This window comes from Balaenoptera musculus, chromosome 10, assembly GCF_009873245.2.
Source record: "Balaenoptera musculus isolate JJ_BM4_2016_0621 chromosome 10, mBalMus1.pri.v3, whole genome shotgun sequence".
Taxonomy (NCBI): domain Eukaryota; kingdom Metazoa; phylum Chordata; class Mammalia; order Artiodactyla; family Balaenopteridae; genus Balaenoptera; species Balaenoptera musculus.
Genome location: NC_045794.1, coordinates 2,464,557 through 2,489,770, shown reverse-complemented (window position 1 = coordinate 2,489,770; position 25,214 = coordinate 2,464,557). Strand labels below are relative to the sequence as shown.

The window sequence follows — 25,214 nt, the reverse complement described above, 5'->3', positions numbered from 1 at the left end:
AATAAATAAATAAATAAATAAAACAGAAACGAATATGCACCCCAAAAGGCCAGTGGTTTATATAAAGCAGAATTTATATCTTCACCTTACCTAGGCCTTAGCTTCTCCATGTGTGAAATGGGAATAATATGCCCTGTTTAGCCCAAAGTGCCGTTAAAAAGATCAGTGAGGTAATGTGGGTGAATGTGCTTTGAAAGCTGTGCAGCCTTAGAACAAGGATGAGGTGAGAGAGAAGGCTCTCCTACTCAGGACCACACTCCCACCTGTGGGCCTGGAGGCATTTAAGGCCTGGGTGCTGACTCAGCCCGACCCGGCCCACCTTCCGAAGGTTTGTCTTCTCAGCAGCACCCCTGGTCTTTGAAACCCTTCTCTACCCATCCGGGAACCTGTCTCCTCGCCCACCTGGGGGACGCTCCCCTTCAAGCTGCTCCAGGCCCATCTCTCAGGGAGGGAAATTCTCAGACAAGCCCCCCTACACTGGGTCCCCAAGGTCTCTGCTGTGCAGAGCCCCCCGGCCGGCTTCCACCTGCGTCTCCAGCTGGTGTCCCGCTCCGCTGCCCTCCCTGGAGGGGCCAAGGGCTCCCCCTCCTTACTGGGCCGCACCACATGACTGACTGTCCCCTGAACACACCCCGGCCTTCCACCTGCCCCTGCTCCCTCCAGGGCTAAAGGCCTTTCTTCCCCGTGCCCCTTGGGAGGCCGGCCCCCCTTCTAGACCCTGGGCTGTGTTCGGAGCCCTCCAGGTGGCCCCTCCGGCCACCTGCTTTCCTGTGGGGAATCCATCTTCCATATTCCTGGGTCTCCACGGCGCCAGGCTCAGTGGTTTGCCCACATTAAATGCACAGTAAACGATCACAACATTGAATATTTTATGTGAAAGAGTTACTTCAAAGAGTTTTTTTGAAAAAGACCAAAGAATGGATCTCTGAGGGTGGGATTTTAGGCCCAAGGACCGCTGGGTGAGGGGCGTGCTGTTTGGACAGTGAATCTGTGCCCCTGGTCCAGGGATAGCCCATTTCCCCGGGTATCCTGCCTCAGGGAACCAGTGACTCAGGCCGGCTGCTGCCGCTGGTCTTCAGGCCAGGCCCGGACCCCTGAGGCACTCAGCCTGCAGCGTTCCTGTGCCAAGAGCAGTGGGTCCCTTAAACGTCAACAGGCTCTGATACACCGTGGGTGGTGTGTCCGCGTGCTGTTCCCGTCATAACACCAAACTGGCCCAGAAATCTCCTCTGAGCCCTGGGTGCAGTCTTGCGAGGCGCCAGCCCTGCCCCAGGTGCACACGGTTGCAGCCGGCGCTCAGGGCTCAGGCCCTGCCGAGGCCACCCTGGGAAGGTGTGCAGCGCCTCCTCATCCTCCAGGGGGCCCACGACACTGCGTGGGCCCTGGGGCAGCCCGGCCTGGCCAGGGGCCCCAGGGATTTTGATCCCCCTGTGAGTCCAGAGGTGACAGGCTTTCTCTCTGACGAAAGGGGGCTGTGGACACGCGAGAGCAGAGTGGGCAGGCAGGGGCGGGAAGGCGTGGGGGCTGTGATAGGAACCCCATGGGGCCTGCTTCCTTTTTCTTAGGCAGCATTTTCCACCTCCCCTGCGAGAGGTCACCTTGTCAGCCATCTGGGTCAGGGTCCAAAGTTAATTGTGGATTTGCCACATAGAAACTTCCATAGAATTGGAAAACGAGTTCCTTCTGAATTAGCACATTGCTCTGGGGCTTCCAGATCCATCCGGCGCTTTGCTCCGGGCTTTGGGGCTCTCAGCAGCATCCCCCAAGCCCGCCTGACCCATCTCTGCTCATGGTAATCCTACCCATCCTTCAAGGGCCAACAAAGTGAGCCAAAATTCAAACAATAATAACTAAATACTGAGAATGCTGTATGCCAGGCACAACCCCATGAAGTTGGTTTTTTTCTTTGTTTGGGTTTTTTTTTTTTTTGGCCACACCGAGAAACTTGCAGGATCTTAGTTCCCTGACCAGGAATTGAACCGGGGCCCTTAGCAGTGAAAGCCCAGAGTCCTAACCACTGGACCACCAGGGAATTCCTATGAAGTGGGTATTAAGAGTCCCATTTTACAAGCAAAGACACTGAGGCTCAAAGAGATTAACTGCCCAAAGTCACCAGACACTGAGGGATGGTCCCAGCTCCCACATCCTACACCTGAGTTCTCCCTTCTCTAGACCAGTGGTTCTCAAAGTGCAGTCCCTAAAGCAGCAACTGCAGCATCACCTGGGAACTTGTTGGAAATGCAGATTCTCAGATTCTACCCTAGACCTGCTGAATCTGAAACTCGGGGTGGTACCCAGCCCTCTGTGTTTTAACAAGCCTTCAGGGGAGTCTGATGCACCTCAAGCGGGAGGGCCATTGGCTACATCGCACTGCCACACTGAGCTCGTCACCAACGCCTCACATGCTTACCATCTTCTAAGCTCCGTGCTAGACACTTCCATCGACTGTCACTGAGTTCTTTTAACAACACCTGTTTTACAGATGAGAAAGTCGAGGCTCAGAACAGTTCAGTACTTTTGCCCAGGATCACCCAGCTGTTGAAATTAGAGTTGGGATTTGAACCCAGGCAGGCTCTGGAGCCTGTGTCCTTTTTTATTTTTTTCTGGCCGTGCCACACAGCATATAGGATCTTAGTTCCCCAACCAGGGATCAAACCTGAAGCCCCCACAGTGGAAGCACAGAGTCTTAACCACTGGACCACCAGGGAAGTTCCAAACAGCCTGTGTCCTTAACCACTACAGTCTTTAGTCCCTGGAAGCGTAGGTCCTGAAACCCCTCAGAGGTGGACCCTGAAGGATGCAGAGGGCATCTCTCCAGACCTGAAGGATGCAGAGGGCATCTCTCCAGATCTCCCCACTGAATGGCGAATAAAACCAATTTATTCATTTGGCCCCAGCCGCACACGCCAGCAGCTCCCGTCCCCAGTGCCGGGTCATGCCCACCGCGTGCCTGTTTACAGGTCCTGACACGTTTATCCTTAGACCCTCTTCATGTCTTCACTCAAACATTTACTGAGCCTTTCTTGGTTTTGTAGAACCTTAGATTTTGCGGTGGAACCTGTGTCCAGATAGGAAGCCTACACACGGGTAAGTGAAAACGACTCCCGGAACAATTCATCATAAAGCAAAATATCAACATTCCACACGACAGTGCATATGAGTTTTGTACGTTCCCACTAGAGGATATGTTTGCAGAAGGCGAGCGTTATTTCCTTGGAACCTCAGGCAATTAGAATGAGAAGCAGTGAGAGCTGCGCCGGCAGTCCCTGGCTTCAGTCCAGGGGAGCAGACCTCATCGGGAGATCATATCTGTCACGGAGATGGGAAAAGGGAAGGTGGTGAATTTCCCACCCCACCCAACCGTGCGCAGACCTGCCAACGTCCTATGTGTTCTCCGCTCCTAGCGTGTGCTGAGCAGCGAGGATACCACGAGATCCCCGCCTTCCCGACACCCCTGTTCCCCTAATTCCCCTAAAACGACAAGGATTAGCAGAGCATCAAGTGCATAAAGGGGGAAGCATAAGGGAGATAAAAAGACCTTTTCAGCCCCACCCCCGTAGATAAGCTTTACAGAAACAAGGACTTTATCCGTCTTGCTCGTGGCTGTATCCCAGAGCCCGGCACCTAGCCTGGCGAGCTGAATGAGCCAGCAATGGCTCTGGCAGCCCTGTATTCACTCACCAGGGGCTGAGGAGGGAGGGCCACTGTGAGCTGTGCTCCCGGGCTGGACCTCTTACATGGAGCCCTCCGTGGGTGCTGGAAGTGCCTGTCTTCCATAGGCGCGTCCACTCCTGACGCGGCCCTCCGTGCGGCATCACAGCCTCAGCGCGCGTGCATGTGTGTGCGTGTGTGTCCACTGTCCCTGGGGTCGGCACTGCCAGGGGCCGGGCATAGACAGGCGGGCACAGAGGACGGGGGATGCTGTTGTTTTCACTGGAAGAAGCCCAGCTGCAGCTCCAGGTGGGTGGGATCAAGATGGTGAGGCGTCCCCAGGGCACTGGGTCCCAGATAGCAAAGCCAGGTGCAAACAGCCCTCAGGGTCGGCCAGCCCTGAGTTAGATGCCCTCTCGGCCCAGAGCCTGCCTGCCAGGATTGCTGCCGCCCCCGCCGCAGCCCCAGGAGTCACCCGGTCTCCCTCCAGGCCCAGCAGACCCCTCTTCCTGCCTCAGGATCACAACTCCCAGCCCCAACTCCTGCACCCTGAGTGGCAGCTCTGGTGTCGTGGGCCAGGGTCTGGGGGAGATGAAGGTCAGCAGACGGGCGGCCCTGGGCTTGGAGCCGGCTGCCATTTCTTTCCCTGGTGACCTCGGGCAGCTCCCACAACCCCACTGCTTCCCAGCCTCCTCTTTGGCAAAAGGAGAGGATGCCGGCCCCCTCCTTCACTGTGAGGAGCTAGCGTGTGGTGAAAGGGGTGAGCCGCTGCCAGACTGCCAAACCCTTGGCTGAAGGGCCGTGAAAGCCCCAGGCCCGTTCTCAGCCAAGCCCCACGGCATCCTCTGGAATGATCCACCCGTGGTGCTGACCCTGCTGGACAGCCCGAGCTCCAGAATGCTTCCAGAGGTATAGCCTCTCTTTCCATAACTGCGTTTATCCAGCCCTTACCAGGTTCCAGGCCTTCTTCCAAGTGTGTTTATGCACTATCTCATTTGCTTCTCATAGACCTTAAGGGGGGAAATGCAGGTTCAGAGAGATTAAGCAACTTGCCTGAGGTCACACAGCTAGAGACAGGGGAGTCAAGATTTGAACCTGGGTCTGTCTGAGGCCAGAGCTCTCGCTCTTAACCGCTATCGTTCTGTAAGCCTCTGGTCAGCTCTCGTTCTTTTGCCACCTTCGTGGAAGGCCAGGGCCCTGAGGAAGTCTTTCCTCTAGTGCCTAACTCAGTATTTGGCTAGTAGTGTGTGCTCAGGAAGGAGGGAGGGAGGGGGTAGGGAAAGAAGGAAGGGAGGCGGCCCGTCCTGCCCTTAGCCACCAGCCTGGACACAGGCTGGAAGCCCCTTTCCACCGCCCAGGGCGTTGCCCAGGCAGCGAGGCAGTTGCTGGGTCACTGCTGTGCCCTCACTTTTTCTAAAAATACAAAGAGACGAGCCCTCCAAGGCCACCAAACAGATATCCAGTTGCTCTCTAGGGTCAGTGCTGTGTGGCCCGGTCCTGCCACCTGACACCTGCTCCCTCTGGGCCCCTGCCTGACAGCTGAGCCCGTATCCCTGTGACTGTTGACTGCCAGGCAAAGTCCAGATTTGCAGAGGAGGGAACTCTGAGCCACCGGGCCTGGCCCGGCCCCGCCCGTGCTGAGCTGTGGGACACGCAGGCAGTTTCGGCATGTTTTCCCTGAAGCCCAGTCCGAGCAAACCCTTCTTGGCTGGGGCTCCGTTCCCATGGCCGTCAGCCCCTCCGGCCCCTGTGGAGTCTGGGTAGCAGCCGGGTTCAGGGATACAGACACCAGCATCAGAGTCAGGACACCAGCGTCAGGCCCCAGCACTGCCCCTAGCAGCTGTATGACCTGCGACCTCTGTTAGCCTCCTGTAAAACTGGGAATAGTAAGATTACAAAGCAGTGACAGTGTTATCCTGTTTGACAGGTATGTATTATGTGCAGAGATAAATCTCATGAGATACGGACTAAAATGTTAACAGTGTCATCTCTAGGCCCTAGGATTTGAGGTGTCCTTGTTCTTTGGGCTTTATCTGCATTTCCTAACTTTTCCTCCAGGAATATACTCAGTGAAAGAAAAAATGTTAGAACAATAACCCATAGTTGGTATTTGGAGTATTCATCTTGACTTGCAAGACTGTTTGAGGAGAAAGTTAATGAAAGTGGGTTTTAAACTTTAAAGGGCTTTGCAAGTGTGAGGGGGTCTTAATACCATTTCCTGCAGGGCATTTTGGCCCTGGAACCCCAGGGGTGGGGAGGGAATAGTCCTTCCACCTGCGCACCAGGAAACCCTGGCCTATCCTTCCTTCCTCACCAGGTCGGAAGGGGAGAGAATGATGGTCCACGTGATGCCTTGGCTGAGGACAGGCACGGCCACGTGGTGCAACGCCCCAGCCTGCTCTGTGCGCGAGTCAGCAGCGTTGACTGAGCACCCACTGTGTGCACTGCCCTGTACCCTGTTCTGAGAAGATAGCTCTGTTTGCTTTCCTCAGTCAACAAACGTTTATCGAGCATCCTCTATTTTGAGGAAGTCAGAGTACAGAGGGCACGGCCTGGGGGTGAGGAGTCTGGGATGAGTTACAGAAAGAGGTGGGTGCCATGTGAGAGAGACAAATGAAGCGGGAAACAGGAGACCACCCACTTGGGGAGGTTGGAGGAGAATTTGTGGACTTGAATGCCGTCTCAGCTGATCTTGAGGGCCTAGAAGAATCCTTCAGGATGTCCTTCCTCTGGAGATCACAGAGTCCTGCCTTGGGAACCAGTACCCTAATGGAGAGACTGGTGAAAGTTTCAAAGTGGGTGTTCATATAATACTTTGCAGGTCCAGTACAAAATGAACCTGAGGGCCCCTAGTTCAAAATGTATTCGGAGGGACTACCCTGGCAGTCCAGTGGTTAAGACTTAACGTTCTCAATCCAGGGGGCACGGGTTTGATCCCTGGTCGAGGAACTAAGATCCTGCATCCCACATGGCAGCGGAAAAAAAAAAGAAAAAAAAAGTATGAAGAATTTCAAGATGGTAATGGCATTAAACCAAACACGGGCCCTTTCTCAGTGCTGGCCCTTCTGAGCAGGCCCCTTGAAGCCAGCCCAGTCTGCTAGTAAGTGCAGGGGAAAAGGCTTAAGGATTTCTGTCGCCAAGAGGACCACCGCCCTTGGGAAACCCAGTGACTCTTCACTGCACCTCGGGTTAAGGTTGGCCTCCAGAGGTCAGATCTGGTTCTGTACTTAGCTCTTCCTGTTGGTGGCCAGTGGCATTTTCTGCCTCTCTTAAATAAATAATGGTGCCAAAACGGCCAGAGGCTCCTAGCTCCTTTCCCAAGCGCCAGGACTGGGGAGCAGCAAAGAACACGAACACAGATGCCTTCCATGGTGGAAGCGGCAGGAAATGCTTCTCATGGGAAATGCCGGCCTCACTTTAAGGTGTTCAGCCCCAAACCAACCGTGCACACTCCTGTCTGCCAGCAGGGCATCAGTTTCAGCCCTGTGCCCGACCCTCTTTTTTACCGAAGAGGAAACCGAGAACCAGAGAGGGCAAGGGACCCGTCCAAGGTCACACGACCAGCCGGTGCTGAAACCGGAACCCAGGTTTCCGAACCCCCACCAAGCGCCCTTCCCGCAGAGGAGCCCGACGCACTGGACTGGGGGTGCCAGGCTCGGGGGCTGCCCTCCGCAGTGGTCCTCAGACCTCCAGGACTCTGCTCTCCTGAGACAACCACTGCCGCCCACTGGAGGACGCTGTTGGCTGGGCTCTAGTGGTGTGGAGAGGAGTTGAGGTCCGGATGCTCGCTGCCCTTTCACCCTTAATCTGAGCAGGTGGTGGAACTGCCAGGGATGGAGAGGGCCCACACTAGTGTCTGGGGAAAACAAGGCCAAAAGTGCCTGCGAGCAATTTCTAATCCTGCTACCGAAACCTGTCCGGGGAGGAGGCTCAGCCCTTCCTGTGTGGGAGCTTTGTCAGGGTTAAAGGGTGCTGGAGTAGAGCCCTGATCTGGGTCAACAACAGGACTAGGAGAGTCAGGGGTGGAGACGCAGGCGACCAGGAAGGGGTGCAAACATGGAGGCCTGGGTCCCTGTGAAGCTGCCCCACTTCAGGGAGCAGGGCGGAGCCCCAGGGAAAGCAGCGGCCTGGCCTAACCCACAGTGAAGCCCCCAGGCGGGAACAACTGCCATCACCGCTTAGCAGCAGAAAGTGCCCGAGGGTCTCAGATATTTACGTTGTACAGGACAGAATGTTTGCACATGTGTAATCGTCTAGAATTTGCACAGCTGCCTAAGGACACAAGCTGAGGCTGCATTTTAAGGATGAGCGAATGAACGCAGAGGAGTGAAGTCACTTCCTTAAGACCATCTGACTAGTTAAGTCCTGGAACTGAGAGAGAAGCCAGATTTCCTGTCTTAGTCTCGGCTCCTTGCTCTGGCCTCTGGCTGGTCTCCACCTCACCACCTCCTTCCAGCACCACACCCCGGGGCCGCGGGCAGAGGTAGCGGGAGGGTCTGGCGTGTGTTTGCAGAGCCTTGATGGAACACCCTGTCCCTGTGTTGGGAACGTCCTCTGCACCCCTCCTCGCCACCACCCTGTACGTCTCCTCCCGTCAGGGATGTTTTCACCCCACGAGACCTTCAGTGACACCTTCCGTCTGATGACTAGTCTGTCCTCTTGTTGGACTGTGAATTCCTTTAGGGTCAGAAACCTGGCATGAGGCTGCCACTTATGGACAAGCAGAAGTGGTTTAGTTAATGAAGCAGGGGTGACCTTCCCAGGCCCACCCTTTAGACATGAAACGACAGCTGCTGTCATCCATTTCCCAAAGCACTGTACCTTCTCCCTTTCCTGGTCCTTGCACATGACGGAAACACAGGCAGGCCTCCCCTTTAAAACCATCCCGAATTAACTTAGAAGGAGCACAGCGGGGGAGGGCTGGGGAGGGGAGATCCCTTTTGCAAATGGACTCCCCCGCAGACTCCTTTAAATGGCACGCTTGGTGGATATTTTTCTAATCTTAGATTGAGGAAAGCCTTTCTAAGCATGACGTGAAATCCAGAAGTCATAAAGGATCAGTGAATTTGATTGCATAAGAATGAAAGCTATTTGAATACAAGATAATAATAACAACAGCATATACCCCCATAGCACTTTTTTCATGCTGAGCACTGTGCCAGACCCTTTCTACACATTTAACTCATTTCATTCTCATAAAAACCCGTGAACCCGAGGTTAAGTAACTGAATCTTGGTCACTGAGCTGGTAAATTAGAGACAAACGAGGATTACCTAGTAGTCTGCCTTCAGATTCTGTGCTGTAGCCACTCCCCACACTGCCACACAACGTAAAATGTCAGAGGACAAAGACAAGTGAGGAAAAATTGCAACACATAGGACAAAGGACTGATTTCCCTGCTTTACACAGAGGTCTTTAAAGAGAACCCAATAGAAAAATAGAGAATATGGACAAACAAGCACTGAAGAATAATCACAAATAGCTATATCGTGTGTGTGTGTGTGTGTGTGTGTGTGTGTGTGTGTGTGGTGTGTCCTTTTAGATTGGCAAAGATTTAAGAGACTGATCATTCTCAGTGTTGGTGAATGTGGATAAACAAGCATTTTCACACACTTGGTAGGAATATAAATTATTACCCAAATTACCCAAATTTGCTACAATCTTTTTTTGAAGGACAATTTGGCAATTATCTGTTAAAATTTAAAATATTCTTATCCATTTACCTAATAAGTCCACTGCTAGGAGTTTCTCCCACAGAAAATGTTCCCCAAAGTGCAAAAAGACAAGATATTCACTGCATCATCGTTGGGAATGCAATAAAATTGCAAATGACCCAACTTCGAACCCATGACATGTTAGCTAAATAAATCAGACTACATCCACACAATGAAATACTATGTATGTCTTTAAAAAGATTGAGGTAGGACTTCCCTGGTGGCGCAGTGGTTAAGAATCCGCCTGCCAATGTAGGGGACATGGGTTTGAGCCCTGGTCCGGGAAGATCCCACATGCCACAGAGCAACTAAGCCCGTGCGCCACAACTACTGAGCCTGTGCTCTGGAGCCCACGAGCCACAACTACTGAGCCCATGTGCCTAGAGCCCATGCTCAGCAACAAGAGAAGCCACCACAATGAGAAGCCTGTGCACTGCAAAGAACAGTAGCCCCCGCTCGCTGCAACTAGAGAAAGCCCGCATGCACCAACAAAGACCCAACACAGCCAAAAATAAATAAATAAATAAATAAATGTATTAAAAAAAAAAAAAGTTTAAAAAGATTGAGGTAGATGTGGGATCCCATGCATAGATGTGGGAAGATATATACAATGTAATATGAAATGTACTTAAAGGGGAAAAGTCATTATGAATATAATATATTTTCAATTGAAGTATGGTTGATTTACAGTGTTGTGTTAGTTTCAGGTGTACAGCAAAGTGATTCAGACAAATATATATACACACACACATTCTTTTTCAAATTCTTTGCCATTATAGGTTATTACAAGACATTGAGTATAGTTCCTTGTGCTATACAGTAGGTCCTTGTTGTCTATATATAGTAGTGTGTATATGTTAATCCCAAATTCCTAATTTATCCCCCCCCTTTGGTAATCATAACTTTGTTCTCAGTGTCTGTGAGTCTATTTCTCTTTTGTAAATAAGTTCATTTGTATCATATTTTAGATTCCACCTATAAGTGATGTCATATGATATTCGTCTTTGTCTGACTTACTTCACTTAGTGTGGTAATCTCTAGGTCCATCCATGTTGCTGCAAATGGCATTATTTCATTCTTTTTATGGATGAGTAGTATTACATTGTGTATGTGTGTGTGTGTGTGTGTGTGTGTGTGTGTACACACCTATATACCACATCTTCTTTATCCAGTCATCTGTCGATGGACCATTTGGGTTGCTTCCATGTCTTGGCTATTGTAAATAGTGCTGCTGTGAACACTGGGGTGCATCTATCTTCTCAAATTAGAGTTTTCCTCTTTTCTGGATATATGCCCAGCAGTGGGATTGCTGGATCATATGGTAGCTCTATTTTTAGTTTTTTAAGGAAGCTCCATACTGTTTTCCATAGTGGCTGCACCAACTTACATTTCCACCAACAGTGTTGGAGGGTTCTCTTTTCTCCACATTCTCACCAACACTTGTTATTTCTTGTCTTGTTGATGATAGCCATTCTAACAGGTATGAGGTAATACCTCATTGTAGTTTTGTTTTGCATTTTTCTAATAAATAGCGATGTTGAGCATCTTTTCATGTGCCTGTTGGCCATCTGTATGTCTTCTTTGGAGAAATGTCTGTTTAAGTCTTCTGCCCATTTTTTTTTTTAATATTTTTATTTATGTATTTATTTGGCTGTGCCGGGTCTTAGTTGCGGCATGCGAACTCTTAGTTGCAGCATGTGGGATCTAGTTCCCTGACCAGGGATCGAACCCAGGCCCCCTGCGTTGGGAGCGCGGAGTCTTAGCCACTGGACCACCAGGGAAGTCCCCCATTTTTTGATTGGGTTGTTTTTTTGATATTGAGCTGTATGAGCTGTTTATAAGATATGATCTTATATTGGTAAAAACTAAACGAAATATTCAGAGTATCTATTTTATACTACTGTGCATTAGTGTAAGCATAGTATAAAATATGGAAGGAATTTATCTCACAGTAAGGACTTTCCCTTTCTAAGTTATATATTTTCTCAATTTCAATCTTTGACAACTAACACGTCTTTTTTTTTTCTGTCATGCTTTATTTTAGATGAGCACAGAGAAAATAGGTAACAACTAGGCAAGGCAACTATAGTTATTATAGAGTAAAAAGTGGTTGATGAAAAAAATGGTTGAAATAACTAATTGTAGGGTACAGTGAAGATTTGACCTAGGTGTGCTAAAAATAGTAAAATATGAAAACCTCATTCCTTTACAATTCCATGCCAGACATTAAATGCAAACTGTGGTCATTCCAAGGGTATCTACAGGAGCTTAACCTGGTGTTGATGACTGAATCTTACTTAAAATTTCTCAGTAGTTGTGGCTCATGGGCTCTAGAGCACAGGCTCAGTAGTTGTGGCGCACGGGTTTAGTTGCTCCGTGGCATGAGGGATCTTCCTGGACCAGGGCTCGAACCCGTGTCCCCTGCATTGGCAGGCGGATTCTTAACCACTGCGCCACCAGGGAAGCCCTCCTTACATTTTAGAAGGATCACCACGGAGGCAGCACCAGGTTGGACGGGAGGGCAGAGTCAGGAGTCTGGGAGACAGGGCGGGGCGGTGGGGATGGAAGTGGAATTGGGGGAGCTGCTGAATGATGGAGGCGGAGGGTGTGGGAAAGGGAGGGGTAAGGATGACCCCTGGGTTTCTGGTTGAACTCGCAGTCTGGAATCTCGCCTGCAGCAGTGCAGCCCTATAGGATTCAGCTCATGAACGGCTTTCCAGGAGCGCGGCTCTGCATCAGGTGAGGGGCACCTATTTGCCTGGTGCCGATGACAGCAGTCTAGCAGGGTCACTGCGCCAGGGCATCTAGAAGCCTGTCACGGGCCAGAGTCCACCACCCAGGGCAATACCACTTCCGAGCAGGTGGCAAATTGTGCATCACGATCCAGACCATGGGGGTGGTGTGATGGTCCCCGGGTCCTCTGGCTCTTGCCTGGATGTCAGGGTTGTCAGGGCCCCGCTCCTTCCCATGGTTTTTGTGAACCAACAGCAGAGGCAGCTTTACGTCCTACAGGCTGATGGGGCCCCAGCCCTCAGCAGGGTCCCAGCGGCACTGCGCCTAGATTTCACAACTCCCTGCAGCGTCACCCCTCACCTCCTGCCTGCTGACAGCACTCCGCTGGGGCAGAAATAGCCCTGCACGTTCACCACACCAGCCCCGCTCACGTCTGCCGTGTGAGGGCTGACTCTCCTGACGCAACAGTCCCTGCTCTCTCCCAGCCGCAGCTGCTGAGAGCCCCCTGCCCAGGACTGAAGGCTGGCTCATCTGCTGCCTTGGCCAGAGGGTCGGGGGCAATTCTGATTGCAGAAGCCTCTGGAAGGGCAGCGCTTATCGGAGCTCCGTAGAGCTGGTCTTAAACCAGAGGGCTCTGGGCTGAGCCCTGAGTCCCTGGAGGGATGGTGTCTGCTGTGGACGGACATCATGGAGGGAGCAGTCGGGCGTCACCAGGCTGGCCTCTTTCCCCAGGTCCCTCCGCGTGTCTTATCTCATGGTGCGGCTGGGCTGGGGGCGCTGCCAGGCTTCGTGGGGGCAGGGCCTGGGCGTCATTTTAACAGGAGAGCTTTCTGAGAGCGGGAACCAGCTAACAGCAGGTGTACTCTGTGAAATGAGCTGTCAGTTTTGAGCAGAGAGATCCCCCATTTTGGCCAAGTCACCCCTCACTCCTGCTCTGCTCATCCCTCTAACTGTCTAAAATCTAGGCCAGGCTGTAGCCAAAATGCATATCTTGTTTGCATTCTTGTTGCATTCTTGCAAGAATCTATAACAGATAAAAATGTGGACTTTGAACTCAGAGTGGGGTCAGGCCTGGCTTTCCTAGTTGCCCGCTTGGTGACCTTGGACCAGCTGGGTTCCCTGAGCCTTAGTTTCCTGAAGATGGGGACAAATAATGGTCCGTACCTCACTGGACTGCTGTGCAGATGAAAAGGGAAAATATGGGCTTCCCTGGTGGCGCAGTGGTTGAGAATCTGCCTGCCAATGCAGGGGACACGGGTTCGAGCCCTGGTCTGGGAAGATCCCACATGCCGCGGAACAACTGGACCCGTGAGCCACAATTACTGAGCCTGTGTGTCTGGAGCCTGTGCTCCGCAACAAGAGAGGCCGTGATAGTGAGAGGCCCGCGCACCGCGATGAAGAGTGGCCCCCACTTGCCGCAACTAGAGAAAGCCCTCGCACAGAAACGAAGACCCAACACGGCCATAAATAAATAAATAAATAAAATTTAAAAAAAAAAAAAAAAGAAAAGGGAAAATATATGTAAAATAGTGCAGTACCTGTGGAATCATGCCAGAGATGTTACTACCAATGATAATTACTATCATTGCTTGAGGTATTCAGCTTTTTGGCTTTTTTCACCATTTCTAGAAACTCTGTTTTGTTAGTTTGTTAATATTTCAAGTTTATTTTGATAGTCTCTTTTCTTCCTCTATCCTTTCAATCTTCTTCTTTATTCCTTTAAGCGTATTAGTAATTCTAAGTCTGTAGAATTCAGTGTGTATTTTACACTTAGAGCACATCTCAACTGGATATCTATATGCAAAAGGCTGAACTTGGACCCTGGTCTCACATCATATACAGAAATTAACTCAAAATAGAATATAGACCTAAATTAAAGAATTAAAACTATAAAACACTTAGAAGAAAATATAGGAGTAAATCTTTGTGACCTTGGGTTAGACGGTGTTTTTTTTAGAAACGACACCAAAAACATAAGTGATAAGAGAAAAATTAATTGGACTTCATCAAAATTAAAAACTTTTGGGAATTCCCTGGTGGTCCAGTGGTTAGGACTCCGCGCTTCCACTGCAGGGGGCATGGGTTCAGTCCCTGGTTGGGGAACTAAGATCCCAAATGCCTCACAGCGTGGCCAAAATAAATAAATAAATACATAAATGAAGCATTAAAAATTTTTTTGTTTGTGTGTTTCAAATGACACCCTCGAGAAAATGAAAAGAGAACTCACGGAATGGGAGAAAATATTTACAAATCATATATCTGATAAGGGGTTAATATCCAGCATATATAAAGAACTCTTACAACCCAATAAATAAAAAGACAAAAACCCTAATTTAAAATGACCGTTTTCTTTAAAAGCTACATGAACAGCTGATAAGCACATGAAAAGATGCTCAACATAATTAGTCATCATAAGTTATCACTGCAAATCAGTGAGACACCACTTCACACCCACTAGAATGGCTACAGTAAAAATGATTGAAATGCCAACAGTTGATGAGGATGTGCAGAAACTGGAACTCTCATCGCTCGTGGGAATGTAAACTGCTGGAACCACCTCGGACTGCTTGGCAGTTCTCCAAAGGCTAAACAGAGAGTTACCATATAACCCAGCAATTCCACTCCTAGATGTCCACCCAAGAGAAATGAAAACATTTGTCCACATGAAAACTTGTACATGAATGTTCATAGCAGCACTGTATTCATAATAGCTGTAGCAGAAACAACCCAGATATCCATCAGTTAGGGAACAGATAAATCAGATGTAGAATCTACATACAGTGGAATGTTATTTGGCCATAAAAAGGAATGGAGTTCTGATACAGGCCATGACATGATGAACCTTGAAAACATGCTAAGTGTAAGAAGCCAGACATAAAAGACCACGTATTACATCTTTGCATTTATATGAAATGTCTGGAATAGGCAAATCTATTGAGATAGAAAGTAGAGCAGTAGTTGCCAGGGTCGGGTGGAGGGAGGAGTGAGAGGTAAATGACAGCAGGTACAGGGTTTCTTTTAGGCTAACAGAAATGTTCTAAGATTAGCTTCTGGTGCTGGTTGTACAGCTCTCTAAACTGCACACTGTAAACAGGTGAATTTGATGGTATGTAAATTATATTCCAAAAATGCTGTTTAAAAAAAATCATTACAGCCTCTCTTGCCTTCTGAGATGGCCCACACTCTGTCTGCGGAGTGTGTATCTCCCTGAATAAAACTTCCTTCTCTTTAAAAACAAAAATCATTTACAGACTCTTCAGCTAATTATGAGAATCAGAACATATTATGGAATGTAGTCAAAATTGTATTAAAGGTAAATGCTGCCAGTATAAGAAATGATGAAAATAAGCAAACTGAAATTCACCTCAGAAAAGTTATGAAAAGAACAGTTAAACACACATAAGAAAATAGAAAAAAAGAACAAAATTAAGATGATTCCAGAAATTTGTGACATTACAGAGCGTAGCGTCAATAGATTTAGTATATAAACCTCTGGGATTGATTTTTGTTTTTTGAAAGAAGAGTATATTGGGAATTCCCTGGTGGTCCAGTGGTTAGGACTTGGCACTATCACTGCTGTGGCCCAGGTTCAATCCCTGGTCGGGGAACTAAGATCCTGCAAGCTGCGCAGCATGGCCAAAAAAAAAAAAAAAAGTATAATAAACCATTCTCTGTAAATGTAATCAAGAAAAAACAAAAAGAAAATACAAGTAGACAAAAGGACAATTGATAAAGATGTTACAAATATGGTAGGAGATGATTTTTTTAATGGAAAAAATTAGAAATCTGAGTATCTTAAATATATCAACTCTTCTCAAAATAATTTGTTAGGTTTATTGCCAAGCCAGCTTGATGTAATAATTCTATTGTTCATTTGGCAAAATATTAAGGCATTTTGGCAAAATGTTAAAACACTTAGAAAAAAAGACTGAAGAGGGAAGACTTGCCCTACAAAATAACATCTATTAAATAAACAGATCAGTCAACAGATCTTAAGGAAATATCAAAACTTACCCCAGGGAAAGGGATACATTATTCATCGAATAAATTTCAAATAGCTCATATTGCTAAAGGTAAAAAAGAAACGATAAAACCAGAAGACAAGATAATGACCCTTTAATGGGGAAGGATTTTTTCAAACATTAAAAAAAAAACAAACCTGTGACTTCATGTGGCAGAAATCACAAAGAAAAAAATGAATAGATATCAAAATGTTAAACTTTTCTGCCACATGAAGAACTTCTTAAAAGTAAAAGGCAAATATTACAAACTTATATCCTGAACAAAGAAACACACATCACCTATTAAGTATATCTATGATCCCAATTTTCTAAAATAAAACAAAATGGTTTACATACACAGGTAAAAAGTGGACTGCTATACACTAAAATGTTAGCAGTTAGAGGTGGTGAGCTCTTGAGTACTGTCTGGTGCTACCAGCTGTGTGACCTTGGGCGAGACAGTTAACCTCTCTGTGCCTCAGTTTTCTTACAGGTGAAATGAAAATAATAATGCCTTCCTGATAGGGTTGCTGTGAGGACTAAATGGGTTAATGCACTTAAAGGACTCTCAACAGTGCCTGGCAGATGGTAACTGCTCAATGACCCTTAGAATTGCTACTGTTACCATATGCTCTGTTACAGACGGGCTTCTTTTTTGTTGACAGGGATACTAAGGGTTGTACCGAGAACATGGTAACACATTGACACTGACAGACTTACCAGTTATAAGGAATGGACAAGTGAAAATAGGTCAGACACATCAAGGAATAAAGGCAGCGCACATTATTCATATTACATAAAGTCAAGGAGATGTTTTATACACATGATGAATTGAAAAAGTCTCCAAAAAATTGTACCTTGAGACAGAATAGGGCCAAGTGCAATTCCCACTCCTTGTCGTTGGCCAAGAAGATGTCATAGAGGAGGAAGGGGCATTTCCTAGTTGGAATTACCAGCAGCAATTAGCGCTAGGAGATGGCATAGGAACTGAAGCAGGAGAAGTGGAGGGAACTCAGAATGGAAGGCGAGGATGCACTGGGGTGAGGCTGGTCTGCAGGGATGTTGGACTGTTACAGGCCCGAGGGCCTGAAGGCTTTTGCCTGGCTGCGCTTCTAGTATAATATTGAACCTTCCAGCATAAGAGACCTCTTATGATCACCAGTAGGGTTTTTCTTTGTGACTCTGGGCTCTTTTGTTTAGGTGGGAGGTTCCCTCCAGAGACAAGTTAGTCTCTCATATATAAACATATCTCACAAGTATCTGAAGATAAGTTTTCTGTTGAGAAACGAGCATGTTGGTAGATGGGGGGAGTGGTAGGGAGCTTGGTGGACAGAATCCAGGTGCTGTGTGTGAGCCCACGGCTGTGAACCCTATGTGCGTGTGGATACGTACAGATAGTACTTTCCAGTGACCTGATTCTCGTGTGCCTAGGAGGATTCCAGACTTGGCCATATCACAGGGGCTTTCACTCACTGCCCCTGGGCAGCAAGGGGCTGAGTGCCAGAACCTGCGTCCACCAGGTGAATATCTCCTCTGCTCCGTTCTGGTGGCCCTTCCCTCTCCTCCTGTTCCTGGGGAGGGGACCGGCGGTGGATCCAGAGAGGGGCCGAGGTGCCCGCCCCAGCTTGTCTGTGTTGCCAGCTTGGGTTGAGCCAAGTATGCGGATGGCGCAGTCCTGGCCACAGGCAACCTTCAAAGAAGGAGCTCTCTCATGACTCAGCCTGGGCTTGTGAGGAACGAGGGAAAGCGGGGAGACGTTTAGAAAGTGGCCGTCAGTTGAGTCCAACCACTTGGTGTCATGTGAGGTGCTCCTGATATACACCAAACTGTTAGTAGCATTATCTCTGGACAGTAGAGTTCAGGGAAATTTAAATCCTTTTTAATATATGTTTCTACAATTAAAAAAAATTTTTTGGACAAGAATGTATTTCTTTTATAAGTAGAAAAAGAGAGAAATGTTAAACAGATAAAACACAAACTTAAAAAGTATTTCCTTCCCAGTTAATTTGTGAGTGGGTCTCAAAAGCCTGACCTAGTAGTTCCATTTTAGAAATTTATCCTGGGAAAATAATCAGAAATGTGTGCAAGGATTTAGCTTTAAGAATGTTCATGATGGTACTATTTGTAATAGTGAATACCAGATGTAACTAACAATACCAGATTGGTTAAGTCATTATGCTATAATCATGCTATGGGATATTAGTATTTTTAAATGCTAGTTATTTTAAATGCTTTTATGTAAGTATTATGATGACATGGGTAATGTTCGAATAATTTCATTAGGATACAAAATAGGACATAAAGATGTGTAATTTATCATACTATGCACATAGAGCAAATACTGGGAGACTATACGTGAAAGTGTTAACTGGTTGTTTCTGAGTGGTCAGATTATAGATTATTTTGATTTCGTGTTGTTTTTTGAAAAATTTCAAAGATGCTATAAGAGGATGTATTACTCTGTAGTCGTATTGCAAAAGAAGCCTTTTAACGTTAAAAAAATTCTACTCCCGTAGTGATGAGAATAACAAAGCTGACTCCTAGAAATTTAGGGGGATCGCAGCCCCTGAGAATAAGGTAGGCGTCCTAGACACAGCACAAGCCACCATTCCTGAGAACCGAGGCCGTGCCAGACTTTACAGCACATCTCTGACCCTCAGACCTTCTGCAAGGCAGGGACTTGCCTCTGCAGAGCTGGGCATGGCAGCCCTCTGCCCCCCTCCTTTGGCCTCTGCTGCGTGGTTTCTGAGTCGTGCGGAATGCGCCCAGAAGTGAGCTGGTGCTGGGATTCACATTTACTCCTCTGCCCCCCACCCCAGGCTCCTGAGCAACTGGGGAGTCCTGGCTGACACCAGGCTTCAACGCTTCGGGTCTGAAATTCTCAGTGAGTCTCAGGAGGTCCTTTGAACTGGGTCCTCGGAGAGACATGCAACGAAGGTGGACAAAGCTCTGGGGGAAATGGAGCTGGAAGCTTTAAAAAATGGGTGGAGTGGAGAAAAGTTTTGAAATTAGATTGATGGGGGAGGGCCAGGTGGCAGAATTGCTGTAGACTTCCTTTTTTCCATTTCTGTTAGTCTTATTCTAATATTTATGTAATTTTAAAAACTCAACCTTGAGTTCTCAAAGGGAAAAAAATAGATGGATAGACCTTTCTCTGAACGTCTCAATAGTTAAAACAGCACCAAGTCCTCTGGCAGGGAGATCCCTGTCCTTTGACACTGACCTAAAGGCTTATTTATTTAGCTCTCTCCTCTCTATAATTTGTTCACCATTGCCTTCACGGAATCTGGTAGAGTAGCCAGTGCATGGTGAATACTCGATAAATATTTGTTGATTAAATGAATGAACTGGGTTTGTATCCTCATTTAAGAATGCATTGCCGGGCTGGCAAGTAGGCAGGTGCTCTTTGTATTATTTGCTACTAATAAAAAGAGATCTCTTCTTTAAAAATAAAAGAAACCGTTCCCTATGTAATAAGAGAGTGAAGTCAGGCACAGTTTATTAATTTGTCTGACTATGTAAACACCATTTTTAGGTACATCCCCTAATGAAGCCAATAGCAATCTGGTAAAGTACCATTAGGTTAAGAACAAACGTGTGACTTCAGATTTGATCCACTAACGTGGTGATAACTGAGAAGCCCTGTACGTGAGACATGCTGGAGACACCCACAGTCAAAGCTGATGGCACTGGAGACCAGTGCAGTCAGACCTGGTGGGCCAGCTCCGTTACAACCACTTCATGGACATACCATACGATTCACCTATTTAGAGTGTGCAATTCAGTAGCTTTTAGTGTGGTCACAGAGTTGTGCAACCATCGCCACAGTCCATCTTAGAACATTTTCATCACCCCCAAAAGAAACCCTATACCCATTTCCTCCCCCCCACAAGGCCCCAGACTAGGCAACCGCTAAGCTACTTTCTGTCTGTATAGATTTCCCTATTCTGGACATTTTATATAAATGGAATCATACAAAAGTGATTCATTGTGACTTTCACTTAGCATAATGTTTTCAAAATTCATTCACGTTGTAGCATGTATCAATGCTTTATTTCTTTTTCATTGTTGAAAAATAGTCCATTGTATGGATGTACCACGTTTTATTTATCCATTCTTCAACTGATGGATGTTTGAGTTGTTTCCACTTTTTAGCTATTATGAATAACGTTGCTTTGGACAGTTGTTCATTGCGTGAATATATATACCTAAGAGTGGAATTGCTGGGTTGTATGGTCTATGTTTAACTTTTTGAGGAACCGCCAGACTGTTTTCCAAAGTGGCTGCACCATTTTACATTCCCACCAGTAGTACGTGTGGTTCCAGTTTCTCCACATCCTTAACAACACTTGTTATTATCTGTCTTTTTGATAATACCCTCCCAGTGAGTATAAAGTATTATTTCATTATGGTTTAAATTTGTATTTCCCTGATGGCTAATGATGTTGAGTATCTTTTCATGTGCTGTTGTATATCTTCTTAGGGAAAATGTGTATTTAGATCCTTTGCTCATTTAAATTTTGAGTCATTTGTCTTTTTATCATAGATTGTAAAAGTTTTTTTTTAATATATTCTGCATTCAAGTCTCTCATCAGATATATGATCTGCAAATATTTTCTCCCAATGTGTAGGTTCTCTTTTTCACTTTCTTGATGGTGTCATTTGAGACACAAAAGTTTTTAATTTTCATGAGTCCAATTTATTTTTCCCTATGTTACTTGTGCTTTCGGTATCATATCTAAGAAGGCTTTGCCTCATGAAGATTTACTCTTATATTTTCTTCTAAGAGTCTTTAAATTTTAGCTCTTACATTTAGGTCTATGATTCATTTTGAGTTAGCTTTTGTGTATGGTGTGAGGTAGGTGTTCCCAACTTCATTCTTTTGCATGTGGATATCTAGTGTCTCAGCAACACTTGCTGAAAAGACTATTCCCCCACCCACCCCCGCATCAAATTGTCTTGGCACCGTAGTTGAAGATCAGTTGATCATAGAGCTGAGGGTTTATTTCTGAACTCTCAGTTCTATTCCACTGACCCATATGTCTATCCTTAGGCCACTATCACACTTGATTACTTGATCAATGTAGCTTTGTTGTAAGTTTTGAAGTTGGGAGATGTGAGTTCTCCAAACTTGTTCTTTTTTTTCAAGACGGTTTTGGCTATTCTGGGTCCCTTGAAATTCTATATGAATTTTAGTATCAACTCTGCAAAGAAATCAGCTGGGATTTTGATAGGGATTTCATTAAATCTGTACATCAATGTAGGGAGTATTGCCATCTTAACAACAATATATGTATTTTTAAAAGTATAAACTGCAAGGGCAAAGAGAATGGGAACAGAAACAGGTCGAACGAGGAGGCGTACGTGACTCTGCTGAGCAGTAGATGCTGTGCCCTGATGCCTGCAGAAGGGACCTGAGCAGTTCAGGAAGGCACTAGATTTGGAAACAGGGTACCAAGGCGTGTGAGAGCGAAGTGCAGAGCTGAGGTGGGGGATGGCCCGAAAGCCCATTTACAGAGCAGTTGCACCCTCCAGATTCCCTCCCCGCCCCGCAAGCCTGGTGGCAGCTCCTCCTCAAGGCAAGAGTCTAGAGATTTCTTCTTTTCTAGAGCAGCGCTCTCAGAGTGTGGTTGTGAACTGGTTTAGGTCCACGGGCTTTGTTACTAGCCCCAAGAAGATACAGAAGTACAAAAAGTAAGAGTGTTTAGAATTTTTATAGAAATCTGAAATTGCTTCAACATTCAGGTGTATGCTCAGTGGCTTCTTGCTGAACAGGATACAGGCCAGTTTAGATGTTTGACCCCCTACTGTGGGTCACGTATGGTGGGTCACGTGTACTATCATGTGCAGTAGGACTATGTGTGGGTCCTGACAGATTGGGAGATTAATAACTGGTCCTTCAACACAGATAGTTTGAGAAGCAGGTGCTAGAGGCCAACAGGTCGGTTGTATGTGTAGTTGGGAGAGGGTTGAGGTCCCTGGCTGAAAATCTGCATTCTGAACAGTGGGATTTTCAGCCTTCCTTCCACCCTCATTCAAGAAAACTGTCAGGGACTTCCCTGGTGGCGCAGTGGTTGAGAATCCGCCTGCCAATGCAGGGGACACGGGTTCGAGCCCTGGTCCGGGAAGATCCCACATGCCTCAGAGCAACTAAGCCCATGAGCCACAACTACTGAGCCTGCGCGCCTGGAGCCTGTGCTCTGCAACAAGAGAGGCCGCCTCAATGAGACACCCATGCACAGCAACGAAGACCCAATGCAGCCATAAATAAACAGATGCATAGATAGATAGATAGATAGACAGGTAGATAGCAGAGACTTGGGAATGGAAGGAACTAATCATGTGAAGAGTATGCAAAGAGGGGCGTTTCATACAAAAGGAGAGCAAGTGAAAACAGCAGAAAGCAGGGGTGATGGGACATGTTTAAAAAAAAAAAAGAAAAAAAAAAGAAAACTGTCAGCCAGGTGGATACCCTCCCCCAACACCTTTCCCCAGACACAGGTCTAGAAGATTCTCATCAGAAAAGACTTGATGACCCAGAGAGAAGACTTTTAAACACTGACATTTAGAAGTCCCCTCTATTTGTCTACGGTGAAGTTCTTCAATGGACGAGCTACACCCATGCACATAAAGCTTAAAATAAACTTTAAAAACTTTTGTTTTTTGAATACACTTTCTGCTAATGTGGCTCAGAATTCAAAGGAATGAAAAGGGTACAATGAAGAGGTCTTCTATCTGTCACTACTTAGTTCCCCTTCCAGTAAACTGTTTAGTGCCTCGCCCTTTAATATAAATAGAAAGTTACATGAAAGAGACCATAAGTAAGAAACCAGAAACTCAGAGAAAAGAATGTAGAGAGAAAAAACTTCAAAAAAGGAAAATAGGGGCTTCCTTGGTGGCGCAGTGGTTGAGAATCTGCCTGCCAATGCAGGGGACACAGGTTCGAGCCCTGGTCTGGGAAGATCCCACATCCCACAGAGCAACTAGGCCCGTGAGCCACAACTACTGAGCCTGCGCGTCTGTAGCCTGTGCCCTGCAACAAGAGAGGCCGCGATAGTGAGAGGCCCGCGCACCGCGATGAAGAGTGGCCCCCACTCTCCGCAACTAGAGAAAGCCCTCGCACAGAAACGAAGACCCAACACAGCCAAAAATAAATAAATTAATTAATTAATTTTCTTAAAAAAAGGAAAATAATAATAATATCCCTGGAGACAGTAGAGAAGCTATTACATCAGTGAAATAAGAACAGTATTCCGTTAAAAGAAGGAATAGGGACTTCCCCAGTGGTCCGGTGGTAAAGAATCCGCCTTCCAATTCAGGGGACGTGGGTTCGATCCCTGGTCGGGGAACTAAGATCCCACATGCCATGAAGCAACTAAGCCCGCACACCACAACTGCTGAGCTCGTGCGCCTCAGTTAGAGCCCACATGCCCTGGAGCCCACGCGCCACAACTAGAGAGGGAAAAACCTGCACGCCACAACTAGAGAGAAGCCCGAGCGCCATAATGAAAGATCCCGCATGCCGCAACAAAGATCCTGCATGCTGCAACTAAGACACGGCGCAGCCAAAGAAATAAGGAAAATAAATAAATAAATATTTTAAAAAAAGAAAAAGAAGAAGGAATATTCCTAGAATAACAACAAAAAAAGAACTCTTGGAAATTAAAAATATGAAATAAAAATATACATTTTTTAAACTCAACTTGAAAAGTTAGAAAAAGAGGTTTGTGAAACCTCACAGAAATTAAAACAAAGAGATAGAGATGGACAATTAGATACAGAAGATAAGAAGATTAAAGGATCCCGTCAGGAGATCCAACATCCTAATAACAGGCTCCTGGCAGATTGAACAAAGAAAAGAGAGGGAAAGAAATAACCAAATAAATAATAAAAAAATTTTTTTTCTAGAGCAGGAGGACAAAAGTTTCCAGGTCATAAGGACTCGTCAAGTGCCCAGTATAATGAACGAGGAAAAACCCATCCCAGGGCACACCACTGTGAAGCTTGAGAACACTGGAGAGCAGAGAGAAGAATCTAAAAATTTTCAGACACGAGGTACGAAGGATAGAGAATGGAAATGGCATCTGTTATCACAATAGCCACTCTGGAAGCTAAAATTCTATACTCGGGCAGATTGTCAATCAAGTGTAAAGATATTTTCAGTTACGTAAGTAGCCAAAATTTTACTTGCTCACTTTCTTAGGAAGTTACTGGAAGATATGCACGACCAAATCGAAGAGTAGATCAAAGAAGAAGACACGGAATCCACAGGCCTGTGGGGAGTGCTGCTTGGCACTAACCAGAACAGAGTGGACGGAAGGAAGGCACAGAGGAAGAACAAAGCCATGAAGTGGGCGCAAGGAGAAAGCAGAGTCCGGAGGCCGGGAGAGTCCTCCCAGGCTCCAGCTCTTCCCGAGGCCCAGCTTTCGTGCCGTAGCTGGCCTTGTGAGACACTCGACATCCTCGTAATAAATTCCTCTTCCTGCTTAACCAGTTCACATTGGATTTCAGTCACTTGCAACCAAAATGTTCTGCCAGATACATTTGCTCCTCAAAGAGTTAGAACCAGCAGCATCACTATCACCTGAGAGCTTGCGAGAAATGCAGGCTCTCAGGCCTCCACCAGACCTATTCAGCCGAATCTGCGTTTTGTTTTTTTTTTTTTTTTTTTTAATAAATTTATTTATTTATTTTAGCTGTGTTGGGTCTTCGTTTCTGTGCGAGGGCTTTCTCTAGTTGCGGCAAGCGGGGGTCACTCTTCATCGCGGTGTGCGGGCCTCTCTTGTTGCGGAGCACAGGCTCCAGACGCGCAGGCTCAGTAGTCGTGGCTCACGGGCCCAGTTGCTCCCCGGCATGTGGGATCTTCCCAGACCAGGGCTCGAACCCGTGTCCCCTGCATTGGCAGGCAGATTCTCAACCACTGCGCCACCAGGGAAGCCCCGAATCTGCGTTTTAACACGATTCCCAGGTGGCTTATATGCACATTCACGTGTGAGAAGCACTGTCCTAATAGATCAACCTTGCGAGGTTGGGTGCTGGGTGGATTAAAGATACTGTGTAAAATACCTGACCCCATGGCCAGTCCTCTGCAAGGTATTCTGTAGATGATGACGGT

At 46.9% G+C, this 25,214-nt stretch overlaps 1 protein-coding gene and 1 non-coding gene across 2 annotated transcripts in view; both read left to right on the top strand.

The window, feature by feature from the left end:
* Positions 1–24,579, top strand: part of LOC118901983 — a 28,731-nt gene extending 4,152 nt beyond the window's left edge. Inside the window, exons 4-6 of the mRNA XM_036865824.1 lie at positions 3,036–3,087; positions 24,008–24,154; positions 24,303–24,579. Of these exons, the coding sequence (XP_036721719.1) occupies positions 3,036–3,087; positions 24,008–24,154; positions 24,303–24,448 (345 nt within the window). The 3' untranslated portion in view covers positions 24,449–24,579. The remainder of the gene's footprint in view (positions 1–3,035; positions 3,088–24,007; positions 24,155–24,302) is intronic.
* Positions 15,635–15,706, top strand: TRNAD-AUC. Its single transcript has one exon. It is a non-coding gene; the product is annotated as a tRNA-Asp (tRNA).
* Positions 24,580–25,214: the final 635 nt, after the last annotated feature.